Below are 21,210 nucleotides of genomic sequence, written 5' to 3'. Positions count from 1 at the left end.
TTTGGTGAATTCCTGCAGTGTGTAGATAATAGCAGCAGTGTGTACTAAGTTATGGTGATGGAGGGAATGGAAGCTTGTGGATGTAGTGTCAATTAAGCATGGCTGCTTTGTCCTGCATGGTGTCAAGCTTCTTAAGTGTTGAGCTTCACCCATTCAGGCAAGTGGGGAGTATTCCATCAGACTGCTCACTTGTATCTTCCAGATAATGGATTTGAGAGTAAGGAGGGGAGTTATTTGCTGAAGTATTCCTCGTCTCTGACCTGCTCTTGTAGCCACTTTATTTATGTGGCACATCCAGTTGAGTTTTTGGTGAATGCTAACCGCCACAATGACGAGCGTGGGGGAGTTCAGTAACGGTATCACCTATTGAATATCAAGGGACCCTGGCTTGAATGTTACTTGCCATTATTAGCCTAAGCCAGGATATTGTCCAGACCTTGAACATGCACGGTTTCATTATCTGAGGAGTCACAAATTGTGCTAAACATTGTGCAATCATCGGCTAATATCCCAACTTCTGACCTTATGATGGAAGAAAGATCATTGATGAAGCTGCTGAAGATAGCTGGGCGAAGGACACTACCGTGTGGAACTTCAGCAGAGATATCCTGGAGCTGCGATGACATGATCATCTTCCTCTGTGCCAGATCTGACTAACTTAGTGGAGAGTTTGCTCCCAGATAATCACAGATTCTAGTTTTGCCAGAGTTCCTTGATACCACACTTGATTGAATGCAGCCTTGTTGTCAAGGGCTGTCACTCTCGCATCACTTCTGGAATTTAGCTCTTTTGTCCATGCTTGAACCAAGGCTGCAATGAAGTCAGCAGCTGAATGGCCCTGGTTGAACCCAATTTGGGGGTCTGTGAACAGGCTGCTTGCACTATTGACGACATCTTCCATCAGTTTACTGATGATCGAGAATAGACTGACTGCAGTATTTGGCTGGGTTGGATTTTTCCTGCTTTTTATGTTCAGGTTACAACTGGGAAACTTTCCATATTGTTGCGTAGATGCCAGTGCTGTAAGTGTACTGAAACAGCTTGGCTTGGGGAGCAACAAGTTCTGGAGAATAAATCTTCAGTGCCATTGCTGGAATCTTTTCAGGGTCCATAGTATACGGTGCCTCCAACTATTTCTTGATATTACTGAAATCTGTCTTGAAGTCATGCAGAGGTTATGTTATATAGAAGGCAAGTAAGTGTCTTTTGTTCTTTACTATCTACTGGGTTTGATCAGCTGAAGGAATCAGAGAAATAGTTTGGGATATTTTTCTCCTATTCCTGTTTTGAATGCTCTAAGCATAATACAGCTGCAGGAACGAGAAGAGTTTAGCCATGATGGTCCAGCTAATGTAGTATGGTGCAAGCTGGTCTTTCCTTGCCTGTCACATGCACTTCTTTGTGTGTTTGCATTTCTAAGTGTCGAAATGTCTCTGGGCTATACCTTTGAAAAGATGGAATTAGTTAAATATTGTAGGACTACCTACTAAAGCTGAGTCTCTCTCTCTGCTCTTTTGTTTTACTGCTTTCAATTGTCATGTCTTTCATGATGATTTATTTTTGCAACTATTTAATATTAAATGTAGAAATGGCAAGACAACAGATTAGGTTTTAGAAAATGGATATGAATCTGCAATTAGGACAATGCAACAAATGTTTTCTGAGAATGCAAAGAATTAACCTGACAGGCTCAGTCAAGCTCACAAAGTGGTGCACCTGCATGTATTGAAAGCTATTTGCAGACAGGAAGAGCATATACACACACAGCATCTATTTCAACTCAACAAAATAGGCCATTCACTTAAACTATTTATTGGTTCATTTATCAGAGCAATGCCTTGTCCAAATCAAGCCAATTTACATGGTTTCAAATTTAAACAAAACTCAGCTGTTAACTATCAATAACTAATCGGTACATCCTCCATGGCGATGCCTCTAACGTAGTCTACTTGCTAACCAATTCGTACTTTCCTCTCATACAGTGTAAAATGTTGGTATTCTCATTAAATCGATATTCTTGCCAATTGTCCTCGAGTGCAAAATCAAAAACTTAACAAAAATGTATTTTTTTCAAGTTCTAGATGATCAAACAACTAAAGAATATTAAGTTGAACCACTAACAAGCTGAAGTACTCCTTTTGCCCAATTACTGCTCTATGAAGAATGGGAGCATTTGCTTTAATAGAGCTGTGTAGTCAGACAATGAATCAGATAGTTGCTATAAAAATAGATTTGCAATTCCTTGGTGCCTTTTTACAAACTCTGGTTGCTCAGCTCCTTACTATCACTGCTTTTACGGTGTAATCACAGCTGCAATGTCAGAAAAGCTATGCACGTTAGGCATGATGTATGGAAAGATTACATTACCTGTTAGCAATATCTTTGTGTGCTACAAGATTTTGCAAAAACGCTTGCAGTCCTAGTTGTCGGTCTTCTAGAAAGTTAGGATCATAATTATCCTTGAACCAACGCTTGGGTGGAAGTGCAAGACGAAAACCAGGAAACATCTCCTTCAGCTGGAAGAAAATTGAAGAGTTTTTTTTGTCTTTGAGTAAAAGAAATTTCTTGCTGGCAACATGTCCTTAGAATGGCCTGAACAAATTTCTTAATCATATTAGATCTTCAATGAATCTAAAATATCATTCATCCATGCAAAAATTGCAAGTCTAAAAATAAAGACAACTTGAGAATATTAAAATTTGGACACCTTGCAATGTACCTGAAGTATAAACCCTGTATTTTCCCTGTACACAAGATGAAATACTGATTTATAGCATTAGATTGTCTACTTATAAACAGATAATCTCTTGAGAAGGGATGATTTTATTTTAATGAGTGAAACTAATTGCAAATAATTTCCATCACATTGATATGGTCAAATTGTAGATTTTGACTTAAAGTAATGAAACCTTGGAATACAGATCATTCTTCTAGAACGCGTGTTTCTTTAACACAAATTTATTGTAAAGTGATTGATGATGAGGACACTTTCTAAAGTGTGAACTTTTAAAACACGTGTTGGCTGTAACGCAATTACATTGCCAACACCTTAAGCACCGTGTCTAAAGATTTTTCTGTAATAAGGGGCTGCATAACAACACAACCGTTGTATTATATAAGAACTACCTGTAATACTATTATACTTAAATTATATAAAGATTGAAATGTAATGCTAAGTTTTTTAACTATTAAAAATTTAAACTAACTGCCAAATTAGAGCCCTAGTCAGGTCATATCACTTAATAAAAATAAAGATCATAAAAAAAGTTAGAACAGAGCCATTTTCAAGAAAACAATTTATTTCATATACTCTATAGGAACAGAGCACCAAAAAAAATGTAACAGCACCTTTTAAAATATTAGCTGATTTTTAAAAACATTTGTTTGCACGATACAGACAGTGCTGGCAAGGCCACACATATTGACCATCTCAATTACCATAGCTCAGGGGATAAATATACAGCCTATTTTGATGCTATGCACTTAGACAAACCCTGCACTACGAACTTTCTGGTTCAACTGCACGTTAAAGGCTTACCTTGCACTGTTTCCCCATCTCTGGGGCTTTTAAATGCTAATTCATTCAATAGAGTATTAAGTGTGTGAAGTTATGTTCAATGGAAAACAAACCTTGCCAAAATAATTTTACATGAAACTATCACACAATTCTAAGACTAACAATTCAAGGTCTCAATATATATGCACCTTGCAATTTTTTTTCTAAATCGTTGTAAAATAATTTCTCTATAAAAAACACAACTTTCTAAAAGCAATGTCACTCCGAATCACAAAACTGATTGCATGAAGACTGGCACAACAAGAATCAGTTAAGTTAAAGAATGTGTTGGCTGCAAGACAATCCTGGATTACAGAGACACGTCTGCATTCATGGCATACCCTCAAGTCACTTGTAAATGCTTTGGTGTACAGTCGCCCACTGAACAGTTCACAGGGACAAATTGCAACCCCAATTGAGAATGGTAGTGCTGAAGAGACTAATTGCACATTCCACGTTCCATACAGCTCTTGCAGTAACAGAGGTCCCACAACGCGTTAGATAGGAAAGTTCAGGATTCTAAACTACTAATTATATAGCAACATCTATGTCAGAACTTGGTGCAACTCGAAGGTGGCTGTGATCAAATGACATTACTGTTCTACTTGTTGATGATAGAAGGTACAGGAAAGGGAAGTAAACATCTTTTACTGCAATGCACTATGTTGACTGAACATACACATAGCCAATGTACAGTCACACCAATCAAATAAACAGTAAAATTTGAATAATACTCAAGTTTATTAAATGTTATAGACAAGCACGTACAATTTATAAGCAAATAAGTAATTATTCATGACCTGAATATTTTAGATGTCCAACGTGCTTTGAAGTAGCAATTGCTAAGCCAATTATCAGAGTAAACCAACACTGCTACAGTACGAAGTTGTGAATGAGGCTGAACTTAACAGAATCACCAAATAGCCACACTTTATATTAATTTTCAGCACAAAGATGATTTTGTGCTAAGAACGCAGAAATCCCTTTTAAAAGCAATGATGACCTGAGCTGTAATAGTCCTCAAAACCACAACCATCTTCTTTTGGAGTGGTATGGTTCTAGTTATTGTATTCCTTTTTTATGATATCCACGGACCTAACTTTCACTAAGAATCCGAAATGATACATTCTGTTGAAAGTTGATCGGATATCAAAAGCACCAATTCTTCTTTCCCTTCTCCTCTGAGCTTCCGTCGTGAGGCAAGAATACTTTCCACCTAACCATATGCAACAAAGATAACGTAGCTGCATTATAAGCATAGATTAGAAGTATATTTCTCCTTTCCTATCTTGAGGAGTGACTTGCTTCAATGCAAATCTTAATTCTCACATCACCAAACTCAGCATAGCAGGGACCAGATGTCGGGTAAGATGTATCAAGGTAGCACCTTGGTATCTGTATGGCTCAGTCATTTATTAGATGGTGCATTTACGTAATGAGTTAACAATATTAGAATCCTTAACTATGTTGGTGCAGCTACTTTAGGACTTATAGCACCACAGATTTAATGCGTTATCTTTCAGTTATAGTAGAATAAACCTTTGTAAATGAGAAATATAGACAAACATATAGGTTAAGAGCAGGAATTCACTTGGTCCCTTAAGCTTGCCCTGCCTTTCACTATGATCATGGGTGATGATTATTCCACATTCCAGCCACTTCCAATAACCTTTTGTCCCCACCGCCCCAAAGCCTTGCTAATCAAGAATCCACCTAACACTGCCTTAAAAGTATTCATTGTTTATTAAGAAAAGGGTTGCAAAGACCTCTGCAAAAAAAATTTGAGAATTAGTACTTTCTCTCTGTTTACATTAAATCTGAAATCAGAATATTATGTATATTTATAGTAAAACTTCAAAATAAATTTTTTCTATTACTCTCACTACATGATTATGAAATTGACAAACCTTGTCATTGAGTCGTGAGAAATCTGTATACCTCCTAAACACCACCCAGTTCTCGTCAAGGTGATTTTTCACAAGTATCTTGTAAACCTATGATTAACAAAATAACATAATAGTATTAAAACAAAATTGTAACCACACTAGATTTTTTAAAATTAACAATTAATTATACATATAATTAAAACAAACAATGTTTGAGTTGAAAGTAGAAATAGAACTTCACTTCCAAAGAAAATACTTTTTCACTCTTGAATGCCTTGTTAAAATGAAGAATACATCTTCCATTTCACTATTTACTCACTGCCTCAGGTGGAATGTAATTTCAATGCAGATCACAGATGTAGACCTATATCTCGGAGGTTTAGACGCAGGGAAGAAACAAAACTAAAATGGAGAAATAGCTCATGTTGAAAGAGTTGATTTGATTTTTTGCCGCCACATGTACCAAGGTACAGTGACAAGTTTTGTTTTGCGTGCAGTAAAAGCAGACATAACATACAAGGACATACAGATCATAGAGGCATACAAGGTTACAACTACACAGGAGGTGCACAAAAGCAAGATCAACATTAGATTTGAAATTAGAGAGGTCCATTCAACAGTCAAATAACACCTGGAAGAAGCTGTTTCTTTAATCTGTCCTCAGGCATTTCAAATGCATTTCGAAAATGGCCAAATAAATAAAAACCTTGATTATATTAAATACCATCACATATAATTTTTTTGTTTGATAAAATTAGAGCATCATTTTGATGTTACTTGAAAGTTATGTTACATGCTCAGATTGGTTTACTATTTTTGCATGCAGTATTTCCAAGTCAAAACAACTCATTCTTTCCCATCCAAACATGATGCATTGCTTACATTAGGTAATACTAATATGCTACTTATAAATAAAAGAAAAACATTGATGGGACCATTATAATCTCTAAATATTAAAAAAAACTGATAATGTAGATTGTCATTTGACTCATCATTCTATATCTCTGATGATTTTTGCTTCACAATCCTTTGAAATATTTCCTTCCAAGAATTTATGCAACTTCCCCTTGAAAGTTAGCACTATCTATTTTCACCACGCTTTCAGAAAATGCATTTACAATCTCAAATCGTGCAGTTTAAAATTATATTTCCTTATATTTTACAAGGCAAAATACCGTGTAAGTTGTAAATCTGAATTGAGAATAGAAATACTGGAGTAACTGAGCAGGTCAGGCAGCATTTGTGCAGAAAAACTAAATATATTCTCCTGGCGATGACCTTTCACTGGAACAATGCCTCATTTTCTCTTTATTTTTCTAGTCAAATCAGTATTCACCCGTGCGCTTCTGCCACTGACAGCAACATTTCATTTACTCCAAGTTGTACAGAATTTTGAACACCTCTAAAAATGAGCCTTTTCCCTTCCCTATGGATTTTTATCTGCATCCAGGATAAAATATAGGTTGCATATAGAAAAACAAAAAAAAAATGTAATCAGGAAACTTGGTTAACTGCACAATTCCACTGAAAATAATTTCAAATAAATGGTGTACAACTTGCAAAGAAATGTGAAACATCTCTGGTACTTGGGATCAGTCAACTCCGGCTCCTAATTTTACATTCTTATTCTTAAAATTATTTCTGCAGTGACGGATTACGTTTTTGACCTGAACATCACAAACGTTGAGCAATGAAATGAGCAATTCCAAATAGAAGGATATCTAGGGAAAGTTAATCAGAATTGAGCATTGAAACCATTCCAATTTGTTGCCACACAAGGTTACTTCAATATGATTCTTCTCCCAATGGGCCAGAACTCATGTTCATGCAGTTGTCTGCAGAGGTTAAGAGATATATTTTAATGCCTAACAGTTCAATGTCCTTATAAATAAATGGATCCACTATGTTCCTTTTACTTTCAGGAAACTAAGCACAATATTGTACGTAGTTCTGTGTCCCGAATATTTACTAGTAATCTTCACCTATTCACATTTGTAGATGTCTGTTTCTAAGCGTTCCAGCGTTCTGCAATAATTGGTTCATATTATTTTTAAGCCAATAAGTGTCAGCTGGTGACGTGACTGTGTGACAACAAAGGCAAGTCCAATCCTGTCCTCAGCAGAGATCTCAGCAATCAAATTCCAGAAGGGATTGATAGATCCAACAGTGATATGAAACAGCAAATGTGGCCACTACAAAAAAAAACAAGTACTACTGCAGCCTTATATAGTTCAGAAAATAGGTTAGGCCACGCAATCTAACCCATTAAAAAAGTTCCCGGTCTGTATGCCTCATTGCAGTTATCAACTAAACCTCAGACAGTAAGTTTGTTAATTTTTGTTCTGAATTAGAGCAATATTTTGGACTCTGACCTAAAGCTGAAAACTCTTGCTAGAGGATGGACAGTAATTCATCCAAATAACTTCCCTAAATGTGAATTAAAACCAGAACAATGAGATCCATTGGATTCAATGAGGACAACTACAATTGCATACAAAATTCAACCATACCAAAAACAGGACTTATGCTTGATTTCTCCTCTTCACCTTAGACTGGAAAGATCTAATCACTTAAGGTTTTTCAAAACTTTTCCAACATCCAAAAAGTGCAAAGGAGGTTTATTGCATAGGAGGGGTAAGAGGCCTGCAGAAGCTGGAGATCAGAGTAGACAGCATGGTGCTGGAAAAGCACAGCAGGTCAGGCAGCATCCGAGGAGCAGGAGAATCGATGTTTTAGGCATAAGCCCTTCATCAGGAATGAGGCTTGTGGGCCAAGGGGGCTGAGAGATAAATTGGGTGTGTGTGGTGGGGGGGGGGGGGGGGGGGGGGAAGAAGAGGTGGGGGGAGCTGAGAATGCAGTAGGTAGATGAAGGTGGAGGAGAAAGTGATAGATCAGAGAAGAGGGTGGAGTGGATAAATGGGAAGGACGATGGCCAGGTTAAGAGGGTGGTGCTGAGTTGGAAGGTTGGGACTGGGAAAAGGTGAGAGGAGGGGGAAGTGGGGAAACTAGTGAAATCCACATTAATCCTGTGTGGTTGCAGTGTCCTAAGGCAAAAGATGAGGCGTTCTTCCTTCAGGCTTCGGGGTGGGTTAGGGTTTGGCGATGAAGGAGGCCCAGGACCTGCATGTACTTGGTGGAGTGGGAGGGGAAGTCTAAAGTGTTCAACTACAGGGCGGTGAGGTTGGTTGGTGGGGGCGTCCCAAAGATGTTCCCTGAAACAATCTGCAAGTTTGTGTCCTGTCTCACATTAGGTGCAATGGACACAGTACATGACATTTGTGGAAGTACAGGTAAATTTCTGTTGGATGTGGAAGGATCCTTTGAGGCCTTGGATGGAGGTGAAGATAGAGGTTTTGCATTTCTTGCAGAGGCAGGGGAAGGTGCCTGGAGTTGGGTCTGTTACCTGCCCTTGACCTCTTCATTTCTAACTGCTGCCATGACATAGACAGCCTCAACCTGTCCACGTCCCCTCACCCTCTCCAACGCACAGCCATTCCATTCCCTCCATTCCAACTCCAACATCACCACCAAACCAGTAGACAAGGGGGGGGGCGCGAGGGGTGTGCTGTGGTAGTTTGGCACTCTGACCTCGACACCACTGAAACCAGGCGCCAACTCAGACATTTCCTCCTATTGTCCCCTCGACCACAACCTCACCTGCCATCACCAAACCATCATCGCCCAGGCCATCCACAGCCTCATCATCTCTGGGGATCTTTCGTCTACAGCCTCCAACCACACAGTCCAAGAAGGCCACACCGCCCCATCTACCTCCTACTGAAGATTCACAAACCTGACTGCCCTCGACCCATCGTCTCAGCCTGCTCTTGCCCCAACAAACTCATCTCTGCATACCTTACCACTGCCCTGCTCCCTTAGTCCAGGAACTCCCCACCTACGTTCAGTACACCATCCAAGCCCTTCACCTCCTCCAAATCTTTTGTTCCCCCAGCCCCCTACACCTTATCCTTACCATGGACATCCAGTCCCTTTACACATCTATCTACCATGATGACAGGCTCAAAACCCTCTGTTTCTTCCTCTCACGCCGTCCCAACTAGTACCCTTCCAGTGACACCCTCATCTGCCTGGCAGAATTGGTCCTCATATTCAACAACTTCTCCTTCCAATCCTCCCACTTCCTCCAAACCAAAGGGGTAGCCACAGGCACCTGAATGGGCTCCAGCTATGCATGGCCTCTTTTTCGGGTACGTGGAACAGTCCATCTTCCGCAGCTACACCAGCACCATCGCATCCCCCACTTTTTTCTTCGCTACATCGATGACTGTATCAGCACTACCTCATGCTCCCACGAAGAGGCTGAACAATTCATCAACTTTACTGACACCTTTCACCCCAAGCTCAAATTCACCTGGACCGTCTTTGGACACCTCCCTCCCCTTCCTGGACGTCTCCATCTCCATCTCCGCCTCGGTCTCCGGTGACAGACTAACTACGGACATCTACTAGAAACCAACCGACTCCCACAGCTACGTGGACTACAGCTCCTCCCACCCCACCTCCTGTAAACACGTCATCCCTTATTACCAATTCCTCCACCGTATCTGTTCCCAGGATGACCAATTCCACCACAGAACATCCCAGATGGCCTCCTTCTTCAAAGACCGCAATTTCCCCTCCCACGTGGTCAATGATGCCCCCCAGCTCATCTCCTCCATTTCCCACATCTCCGCCGTGAAACCCCATCCAACACAACAAGGACAGAAACCCACTGATCCTCACCTGCCAGCCCACTAACCTCCACATACATCACATCATCCACCACTCAGGATATATTTCCCTCCCCACTCCTATCATCTCTCTGTGACTCACTGGTCAGATCCGTATCCCCCCACCAGCCCACACCCCACTCCTGGCATCTTCCCTTGCCACTGCAAGAAGTGCAAAACTTGCACCCACAACACCCCGCCGGCCCACAAGCCTCATTCCTGATGAAGGGTTTATGTCTGAAGCATCGATTCTCCTGCTCCTCGGATATTGCCCAACCTGCTGTGCTTTTCCAGCACCACACTCTCGACTTGTTACATATTATATTTGGGAGTTTAGGTATAAATTGGAGGAAAAATGATTTTACCTTTCACTGCTGTTAAGGGTGACTTGTTTGCTTTTGAATAAAGGTTAAAAACTCATTTCTGAAAATCTAGTTTAAAAGCAGCATTTCAAAAAAATAATGCAACATTAGCTAAATATTTAGCCTCTTTTCTATATAACCTCATGCGGAGTCCTTTGCTAGCAGAAAAATGACATAACAATAACATGTCAAATAAATAAAATCATGGGAGAAAGCCATTCACTCATTCACCCATGACAATTTCTTGGCCAGAGTCAGCTTCCTTGTCTTGAAATTATACAAAAAAGTGTTAAATTAACTGTTTGCAGTTAGACCTGTTGCCATAGAGAATGCACTATCAATCAAAATCCACTCAATGAATCTGCAACTTCTCATGCACTATAAATTGTTGTTCACTTTGTGATTTGGTATTCTTGTGATTCTGTCCTGATGAATGCAACATACCGCTTTTATATTTAAAAAAAAATTATCTTCATTTATCCATTAATATCTTGAGACTTCTTTTACATTTTCAAGTTTAGAATAAAATGGTTATTGTTAAAACCATAAATTCATGCAATTAGTGAGATGACAAAAGTACAAACTGATTAACTGCAATTCAAATAAATGTTATGTTACACGCTCTAAACCATTTACAAAGTGATTTTCCCTCTACATATCACAAAACAGTAATTTGATATGCTTATTCACTGGTATTTGAAAACATGCACAATATCTAATAATTGTGTTACAAGCCTACAAGGCTGTGGCTGATGGGGCAATAAGATTTTTAAAAAGTCATTCAAGTTAAACCCTATATTAGTAACTGGGACTAAAAGATTTGCATAACAGGATACAGCACTTCTGTACATAGACATTGCTATGTAGTTTGTTACAGTCTTACAAGATGGCAAACCTCAACCCAATTTATTTTTAAAGATTCAATCTGAACACTAGAGGAGAAAGGAAAACCATAAACTTTAACTGGAGCATTCAATAAGAGCTTTAGAAATCAGAACATTAAATTCCATCACAGAAACTGCTCACTGGTGATATCTGCACAAATTTAATCTAATTCCAGCCTCCCGTTCATCCCCTGTAACTTGCAACTCTTGCCCTAGCAAGTATCTACTTGTGCTTGTGATGACCCATGTACTTTTTTAAAAAAAATCTTTTAATGTAATTTCCCTTTGAGTGCATTGTCTCCTTTAAAACTGAAGGAGACTGGGAGCGTTCTTAAAAGATTTCCAAATATGACATCGTCAGGATGAAGAAATGCCCATGGAACCTGAAGTTGCCATCAAGATGAACAATGAAAATAAAGAGTTAACTGCAGATGTATTGGCTTTTACAGTTGGTCTTTACACCATATAATCCAGAACACAATTTTTTTTCTATAAAGAGGAAACAAGCAAGATTTTCCCTGAATGGAAAAGGTCCTGGTGTTGAAGGAGGTCTATTTGAAATGGTTCTGTATTACCATGTGTGGTATACATCACAGTTAAAGCCAGGAAGGGCAGGAGATTGTGAATTCAACAAGACTAATTGTTGCTGTTTCACTGTTGCCAAAGCCATGAGACTTTTTTTGAGGTCACAGAAGGGAGACTCTGAAGGTTCCAGGACATTTGGAATGGCCTCATTAGAGAGAATGAGTTTGTACTTGTGTACCTTGTCGGTGTTTACTGTACCTAGGACTTTGTAGAATTTAACTGTGGTGAATACAACTCAAAAGGGGATGGAAGTGAAAGAACCTCCAAAACAGTTAGTAAGGTTTCTTAAGGTGTCATGTGTGTGGGAAGTGCACATCTTTGTTGTATGGACTATATAAAATTGCATTTACATTTTTATTGTAAATATCCTTCATCTTACCTTAATGAAAAAATGTGCCAAGCAATTGCTACAGTAATGGTGCCAGAGGCAACTTTATAGTTTAAAGTGGTCTATAGTTATAATCATTCCACACAAATAGAAAAAATATGAACTAAACTATGTTTTGACAGAACCTTTCAATCCTCCGGATCTCCCAAAATCTTTCTTTTGAATGTAACATCACCATTACATATGTAAATTAAAACTTTTAAAACACCAAAATGTCAAACAAGGCCAAACTCCTCTCAACCATTACTTGAAAGCTTGAAACAATTTAAAAACTTTCTACTCTATGATTAATGCTGGAGGTGGTGCAGACACAAGCATTAGACATGAAAAAAAAACTGGCAACACACTTTTTTTTAAAAATGGCTGCATACAATCTCGCATACTTAGCTCATCCAATGATGCAAACAGGAAAATAAATGGAATGAGATACAAAAATTTGTTCCGCCTGTGTAAGCCATACTTTCAGTTCTTTTCTTTGATCTGAGAGGTCAAAGTAGGTGGGGAGCCCTAGGGAACTGCTGTGTCTGATGAACTACAAAAACAGAGGAAGTCAGAGAAATTGCAATTATTTTGAAAGATGTCTGAGCAAAAACAAGCAGGTTTTGCGAGTTAGCATGCAAAGGAACAGTAGTGAAACAGTGAAGCCACAGTGAACGCCCAAAACTAGATTAATTATGTGTGGAACGCTAAGCTTCAGATGAACTGAGCAAATTGTTTCATCAATTTGAGGTCAGAGAAGGGAGACTTGAAAGTTCCATATTATCTGGACTGCTGTAGCTAGAGTAAGAGTGAGTTTGCGACGGTGTCCATTATCAGTATTAACAGAGTCTGGCAAGAAACAAGAATATTCGTTAATAAGCATTGACAAAAGTACTACTTACTGTGAATTTTGCCCTTTCTTCCATTACTTCATATCCCAACATAGTAGGTGTTGCAGGTCTCTCTTCCCAGTTTCCTATTTCAGTTTCTTTTTCAGATTCCGCAGTTTTGGAAGAATATTCAATAGATGTGTTTGCACCATTGAGCTTAGTTCGTAGCAAAGGACTATTATTTGTTGAGTTTGTGGAAGCTAGGTGCTCAGAGGTAACTGTCTTTCTAAATCCACCAGAATGCACATCACCAACTTGACCTTTTGAAGAATTTGAACTGGTGGATACACTGTCCAAAGACTGAAGTGAAGAACTCCTCCGACTTCTACTTGTAGCTGTTCCAGAAGTCCCAACCGGCATGGGGACAGGGACAAATGAAGTGGTCATCCTTCCACTAGTACACTTGTTGGAATCAGTTTCTTCCTGCCAGGCATAAGAGGAGGCAAATGAACTTGACCTTTCAACCTACAAAATTGAGAAGAAAAATATTAAAGCATTATTAATTTTTGATATATGAAACATTATACCGAACCATCCAAACATACCGGAATCGTACTAATTTCAGAGGCCCAAAACAACTCATAACAAAACAAGCAGAACCCACCCACCCACATAAAACCATTTTCAATAATCCATAATCCTTTGGATTAGCAGGGTGACAGTGGTATAATGGTGAGCGTAGCTGCCTTCCAAGCAGTTGACCCAGGTTTGATTCCCAGCCATCGCAGTTTCTAAACTGACTTGGGGTGGCATGGTGGCACAGTGGTTCACTGCTACCTCATAGCACCAGGGACCCAGGTTCAATTCCAGCCTTGGGTGACTGTCTGTGTCGAGTTTGCACATTCACCGAGTTCCCTCTGGGTGCTCCGGTTTCCTCTCACAATCCAAAGATGTACAGGTTAGGTGAATTGGCCATGCTAAATTGCCCGTGGTGTTGGGTGCATTAGTCAGAGGGAAAATGGGTCTGGGTGGGTTACTCTTCAGAGGGTTGGTGTGGACTTGTTGGGCCGAAGGGCCTGTTTCCACACTGTAGGGAATCTAATCTAAAAGAAATGTTATTTTGGCATTTTACATATAGTTACAAGACTAAAAACTTTCCATTCTGTAACTAATGCTAGAGGTGGATGAGACACAAGCATTAGACTGATCACCAGCACTGGACAGTGAAATCATAGGAATATAGGAATTTTTGGTCTCAAAAAGTGACATCTTAGATGCTACACAAGTATACGATACTTAGAGTTGGAAAGCTAAATCTGAAACTATACACTTTGCTACACCCAAACAATTTAAGTAGATAATTAAGAAGAACAAATACCACAAAGTATTACGTATGTAACAGTACAATGCCGATAGCAACTACTGAAATCGGTGATTTAAGTCACAGCATCAGATACATTGAAGAAACAGATAGCAAAATGTAAGAGTGTGATTGGTTAAAAACCTTGTGATAACATACGAACAGAAACACAAGTATTGTGGTTCATAAAAGTGGCCACTGAATTAATGCAACTGCACTAATAATAAACTTTTGTACAAACAGCAGGAAAAGTGAACAAATCTGATTCCAAGTCACTTTCCACAACTCCTTTGCTGAAGGCCATTTCAACCAAGTTTCACAGGCAGTTTTCTAGTAACTTGTCAGTCATTTTTCATAAATAATCTCTGCTTGTTGCAGAAATGTATCTAACAATGTACTCCATCACAGTGAGGCAAGATGATGACAAATCCAACAATTACACTTTCAAGAATTGACAGTTTAGGATAGTTTACTTCCTCATTAATCATAGTGAGAAGACTGGTGATAAACCAAACCCACAACTAAAGTGGCAAATTGGGTAACTTGCCAATCTTACTTTTTTCAGTTTTGAAAGCATTCTCACTTATATGATGACTTTTGCCACTCAATATATCCCAAAGTACTTCACAGTCTATGAAGCTGTTTTAACATGTGTAATTTAGGAAATGGGGTAATATTCTGTACACAGCAAGCTCCAATGAGCTATTTTAGTTATCTCACCTGAGGAATACCTATCAAGGAGAACTGAACAGTTCTCTTGCCAATGGTGGAATGGTATAGACTGGAACCTTAACTGCAGGAGCAGATAGCTCTGCAATATGTTTGTAGATTTATGAAAAGGGTAAGCCATGTCCAGTTTTAGCCAAGTCAGGTGGACTGGTTGAAATGCCTCAACAGAAAGATGGAGACCTCTGGCACAATTGAATTGAAGTGTCAGTTTGAACTTGGTACTCACGTCTTAAAGGGGGACATGAATCAACAACCTTTCAATGCAACATAGGAGTGCAACTACTGGGCAAAAACTGACAGCTTCAATATATGACTGAGCACCAAATTGTATCTTATCAGCAAGCTGTTCAGGAGTGAAGTCCTCAGTACCTAATTATGGAACATCAGCTCGACCACCTGCATTAAACTCTTACACCACAGAATAAAAACCAAAAGAAATGTGGAAGCTGGAAATCAGAAACAAAGATTCTGAGGAAGGGTCACTGGTCTTGAAATGTTAACTCTGATTCCTCCCCACAGAGTGGGCAAAGAGTAGAACTGGAAAAGGCATGGGTCTGGCAGCATCAGAGGAGGAGAGGCGACGTTTGAGGTAGGAGCCCTTCTTCAGGACTTTCTCTGCACAGATCTGCTGAGCTTTTCCAGCAATTTGTTTCTTACACGACAGAGCCGTGTAAATATTTTCATCCACGCTAAACAAAACTATGGATAGTTCAATTAATTGACGGCGTGGGGTAAACAGACACCTTATTTTTATTCTCTTATTAGTAAAAGGCCGCCTAAATACAGGCCAATTAGCCGTGAAAGAGCTGCGCATGCCTGTGAAAGCAGAGGCGTTAACGAGTATGTTGATATGGGATTTAAGGTGACAGTCAGTGTGGTATATTGGCGGACCGTGTGTTTAATGTACACTACTATACCGTATTGCTGAGTGTGATACCTTCACTCTCGGATACGACGCTCTAAATCATGAAGCTGTGATCCTGGGCGGACAGATATTAAACTCCCATCATCCAGCCCCTGAAACAAACCAGGTTTACCCCCACCTCTGGAGGAGTTTACAAACCTCCCCGCCCCCGCCTCCCGGCTGCAGCTCACCGAGAGGCCGCGAACATCACTTCCCCCCAACCGGCTCCCGGTCACAACGCTCCTGCCTGAGCGGCGCGCGCCCCCGCCTCCCCGTCCTCGCCGGGTGCCCCGCGCTCGCCCCCGCCTCCCCGTACTCGCGCCGGGTGCCCCGCGCGCGTCCTCGCCGGGTGCCGCGCGCGCCCCCACCTCCCCGTCCTCGCGCCGGGTGCCGCGCGCGCCCCCACCTCCCCGTCCTCGCGCCGGGTGCCGCGCGCGCCCCCACCTCCCCGTCCTCGCGCCGGGTGCCGCGCGCGCCCCCACCTCCCCGTCCTCGCGCCGGGTGCCGCGCGCGCCCCCACCTCCCCGTCCTCGCGCCGGGTGCCCCGCGCTCGCCCCGTACTCGCGCCGGGTGTCGCGCTCGCCCCCGCCTCCCCGTCCTCGCGCCGGGTGCCCCGCGCGCCCCCTACTCACTGGGCGACCCTCACTTAGCGGCGCGCGCCCCCTCCCCCCCCAAACGGCAGATGCAAACAGTGTCACGCGACCAGGCTGCAGCCACAGAGCGACCATACGGCGGCGGGTATTATTATAACAACAACCCGCAGGCACACTGAGAAAAACACAATCCCCACAACAGGGGTAAGGAGGGCAATCTCCAGGCACACTGCACTTACCCCCCACAGACAGATCAGCTCCTCAAATCACAACAAGGCAGCTCCACTAACAGAACATCGGGAAGCGGGCGGCTCCGTTCACCATGTGACCTGCAGCTTCAGACAGCCCAGGAGATTAACTGCTGATTGCTCATGAAGTAAAACTCCAACTCGAAAGTACAGATATGGGGGTGGGTGAACGGTATTGACACGGGTGTCAATCTTCTAGAAGCTACTCTGGAGTCTCCTAGACTTAAAAGGTTAATCTGAACACTGCGGAGAGCAGGCTATAGAAACAATATCACGGGGTATGAGAAAAAAAACAATTGTGCAAGAAAAATGAATTGATAGGGGTGGCTGGAGTTGGAACTCTCTCTGTTAGCAATACATCCAACCAGGTGTCTGCCATAATAAATAGTGCTTAAATTCCTGGAGCATTGACCCATATGATACACACCTGTGCTGCTAAGCAACTGTACAAATAATTGACAAAGAATTGTGGATGCTGAAAATCTGAAATAGCTGGAGAAACTCAGCAGCATCTGAAGAGAACACAAAGTCAATGTTTCAGGATCAGTGGTCCTTCTTCAGAACACCTCAAGTTTGGAGTACAGTTGGATTACAATATGTTAATATGGTTGAGGCTTACACCCTAATTCACATATTTGAATGTCAGCCTGATGATCCATTCTTGATTATTATATTCCTTTAAATACCCACCTGCTATCAACCATTGAAATTTTTGGTGAAGCTTTCTCCAGTGCATCTGGATGGAATCTTATAGCAGTCCGAACAACATGAGCTTTGATGAGATTTGTGGCAGAATCGGAGAAGAAGTCTGATGAGGCCTATCTTGACAGTGAAAGAATTTCACTCTTTTTATGTTTTTGTTGTGTGGTGGGGCAAGTTTCTCAAAGGCAGCGGCGTGATGGCAATTAACGGAATTATTCCATTTGAAACATTTTTGTAACATCACAATTCATAAAAATTTAGCTTCCTTTCTTGCCAAATGCCCCAAACAAACTTGATGTCAAAAATCTGAGTGGGTAACCAGCAAGTTCGGCTTGCTTCTGGTTGCTTGAACTTTCTATGTTCTCAGCACAGCACCTCAGGGCATAATCTACAGACATTAGCCATATGCATCCTACATTGGTATCTGACATTTGGAAACTTCGCTTGACCATCACGGCAACTCTCAGATCAATTTGCAGGGTGCTTTGTGTGAGAAACAGAACTCACTCATAAATCAGCCTGAGACAAAGCCTTGGAAACAAGAACAATTTATTACAGCCTTGCAAGTACCGGACGCTTCTGCACTCAAACAGAAATGCGCGCAAAACAGAGCCTGTTAGCATTCTTATTCAGTTTACAAGTTGCAGAATCACGCCTCCCTTTTCCTATCCTATCATAAGCCAATTACCTCACATTTTTTTTCCTCTAGTTATTTTCTTATCTGGCCATCCTGCTGTCCTTGTCTGCATTCTTTGTTCCTTGTTTGTTACAGCTTGTTCTTTTATCCAGTTTCTCTTATCATACTATAAGCTTTATTGTAAAGTGCCCCTGCTGCTTCTTTTTGTGGTCAACTACAACACTTTAAAGTTATTTCCTAGCTTAAAACTATTTTCTTTAAAAGACCCTCTATATTCATTAAAGTCTTAGCCTTAAGTATGCTAACATGCTACAAGAATTCAGTGACCATTTGTATAATATCCCCTTTCCCTCCCCCCACAATACCCCCTCACGCATCTGCAAAAACAACATTTCTAATCTCCCACATTAGGAAATGCAGACTTTCATTGTATAGCACACTGACAACTTGCATTGAAATTCAGCTGCAGGGACATTTTATGTGCAGGCACAGGCACCTAGCTTACAAATTGGACCAAGTAGAGTCTAGATTAGAGTGGTGCTGGAAAAGCACAGCAGTTCAGGCAGCATCGAGGAGCAATAAAATCGACGTTTCGGGCAAAAGCCCTTCATCAGGAATCCTTTTCCAGCACCACTGTAATCTAGACTCTGGTTTCCAACATCTGCAGTCATTGTTTTGACCAAATTGGACCAAGTATAATGGCAGTGATCACCATTGTGGCCTCCACAAGGCATACACAATCATGGTGGGTATCATTAAGGGCTAGTGTTGGGGCAGAGAGCACAATTGGAAATTAAGTTCAGTTGGGGAGATAGTGAAGACTGTACATGCTGGAGAGTCAAAGTCGATAAAGTATGGTCCTGGAAACAGCAGAGCAGGTCAGGCAGCCTCTGAGGAGAAAGAGAGCCGATGTTCTGAGCATAACCCTTCATCAGGTCTAATGATAAAGTCCTGATGAAAGGTTATGCCTGAAACATTGACTTTCTTGCTCCTCAGATGCTTCCTAACCTGCTGTTCTCATGGGGGAGATGAGTAGAATATGATGTTGAAATACTTCAAGGTACAAGAAAGTGCCTGCTGTTGATAGTATTCACCATGAGCTGTGTTCCCTGCTGTCACTTATTGTTCTCTGGATGTGCAATGCAACTGTCTAATGGCTATGTCAACATCAAGGGGAAGCAGAGTCAGTGCTGAAAATTGTTGCTGGAAAAGCGCAGCAGGTCAGGCAGCATCCAAGGAGCAGGAGAATCGACGTTTCGAGTATGAGCCCTTCTTCAGGAATGAGGAAAGTGTGTCCAGCAGGCTAACATAAAAGGTAGGCAGGAAGGACTTGGGGGAAGGGCGTTGGAAATGCGATAGGTGGAAGGAGGTCAAGGTGAGGGTGATAGGCTGGAGTGTGGGTGCGGGCGGAGAGGTCAGGAAGAAGATTGCAGGTTAGGGAGGCGGTGCTGAGTTCAAGGGTTGGGACTGAGACAAGGTGGGGGGAGGGGAAATGAGGAAACTGGAGAAATCTGAGTTCATCCCTTGTGGTTGGAGAGTTCCTGAAAAGCGCAGCAGATCAGGTAGCATCCAAGGAGCAGGAGAATCGATGTTTCGGGCATGAGCCCTTCTTCAGGAGAAAAGCGCAGCAGGTCAGGCAACACAAAGATGTGCAGGTTAGGTGAATTGGCCATGCTAAATTACCAGTAGTGTTAGGTAAGGGGTAAATGTAGGGGTATGGGTGGGTTGCGCTTTGGCGGGTCGGTGTGGACTTGTTGGGCCAAAGGGCCTGTTTCCACACTGTAAGTAATCTAATCTACTCACATTTTCCAGCAACACATTTTCAGCTCTGATCTCCAGCATCTGCAATCCTTACTTTCTCGAAGCAGAGTCAGTGTCTGTTTGATGGGTGAAAGCTTGTGATCCATGTCTGCAAGATATAAGGAGATTGAAGAAGCAAGTACATGAACATAGAACACTACAGCACAGTACAGGCCCTTCAGACCACGATGTTGTGCCGAGCATTTATCTTAATTCTAAGATCAACCGAACCTACACCCCCCCCCCTCAATTTACTACCATCCATGTGCTGGTCCAGCAGTTGCTTAAAATGTCCCCAATGCCTCTACAACCTCTGGCAGTGCATTCCATGCACCCACCACTCTCTGTGTAAAGAACCTACCTCTGACATCTCCCCTATACCTTCCTTCGATCACCTTAGAATTATGACCCATCATGACAGCCATTTCTGCCCTGGGGAAAAGTCTCTGGCTATCTACTCTATGCCTCTCATTACCTTGTACACATCTATCAAGTCACGCCTCTTCCTTCGTCTCTCTGGTGTGAAAAGCCCTTGCTCACTCAACCACTCTTCATAAGACAATCCCTCTAATCCAGGCAGCATTCTGGTAAATCTCCTCTGCACCCCCTCTAAAGCATCGACTTCCTTCCTATAATGAGGCGACCAGAACTGGACACAATATTCCTAGTGTAGTCTAACCAGCCTTTTATAGAGCTGTAGCAAAACCTTGTGGCTATTAAACTCAGTCCCCCTGTTAATGAAAGCCAAAACATCACATACCTTCTTAACAACCTTATCAACTTGGGTGGCAACTTTGAGGGATCTATGTACATGGATCCCAAGATCCCGCTATTCCTCCACACTGCCACACTACCTCCACTACTCCACACCTGTCTTTAACCCTGTATTTAGCATTCAAATTCGACCTTCCAAAATGAATCACTTTGCATTTATCCAGGTTGAACTCCATCTGCCACTTCTCAGCCCAGCTCTGCATCCTGACTTGTTGTAGCTTGCAACAGCCCTCGACACTATCTACACCACTAACCTTTGTGTC

At 41.6% G+C, this 21,210-nt stretch overlaps 1 protein-coding gene across 5 annotated transcripts in view; it reads right to left on the bottom strand.

The window, feature by feature from the left end:
* Positions 1-17,287, bottom strand: part of snx16 (sorting nexin 16) — a 386,689-nt gene extending 369,402 nt beyond the window's left edge. Inside the window, exons 1-4 of one of the 5 annotated variants that reach the window (XR_011960650.1) lie at positions 17,026-17,287; positions 13,273-13,725; positions 5,464-5,550; positions 2,368-2,516 (exon numbers count right to left, since the gene is read on the bottom strand). Coding sequence is in view for 4 of the 5 variants with exons in the window: in XM_072570345.1 (XP_072426446.1) it covers positions 2,368-2,516; positions 5,464-5,550; positions 13,273-13,647 (611 nt within the window). In the remaining variant the exon portion in view is untranslated. The other 4 variants (XM_072570345.1, XM_072570350.1, XM_072570348.1 and 1 more) reach the window with 4 other exon arrangements.
* Between the last annotated feature and the right edge of the window lie 3,923 nt (positions 17,288-21,210).

The sequence above is a fragment of the Chiloscyllium punctatum genome, chromosome 5 (assembly GCF_047496795.1).
Source record: "Chiloscyllium punctatum isolate Juve2018m chromosome 5, sChiPun1.3, whole genome shotgun sequence".
NCBI classification, from domain to species: domain Eukaryota; kingdom Metazoa; phylum Chordata; class Chondrichthyes; order Orectolobiformes; family Hemiscylliidae; genus Chiloscyllium; species Chiloscyllium punctatum.
Note: the sequence above shows the minus strand (reverse complement) of the source record. Positions and strands in the feature narration are given on the sequence as shown.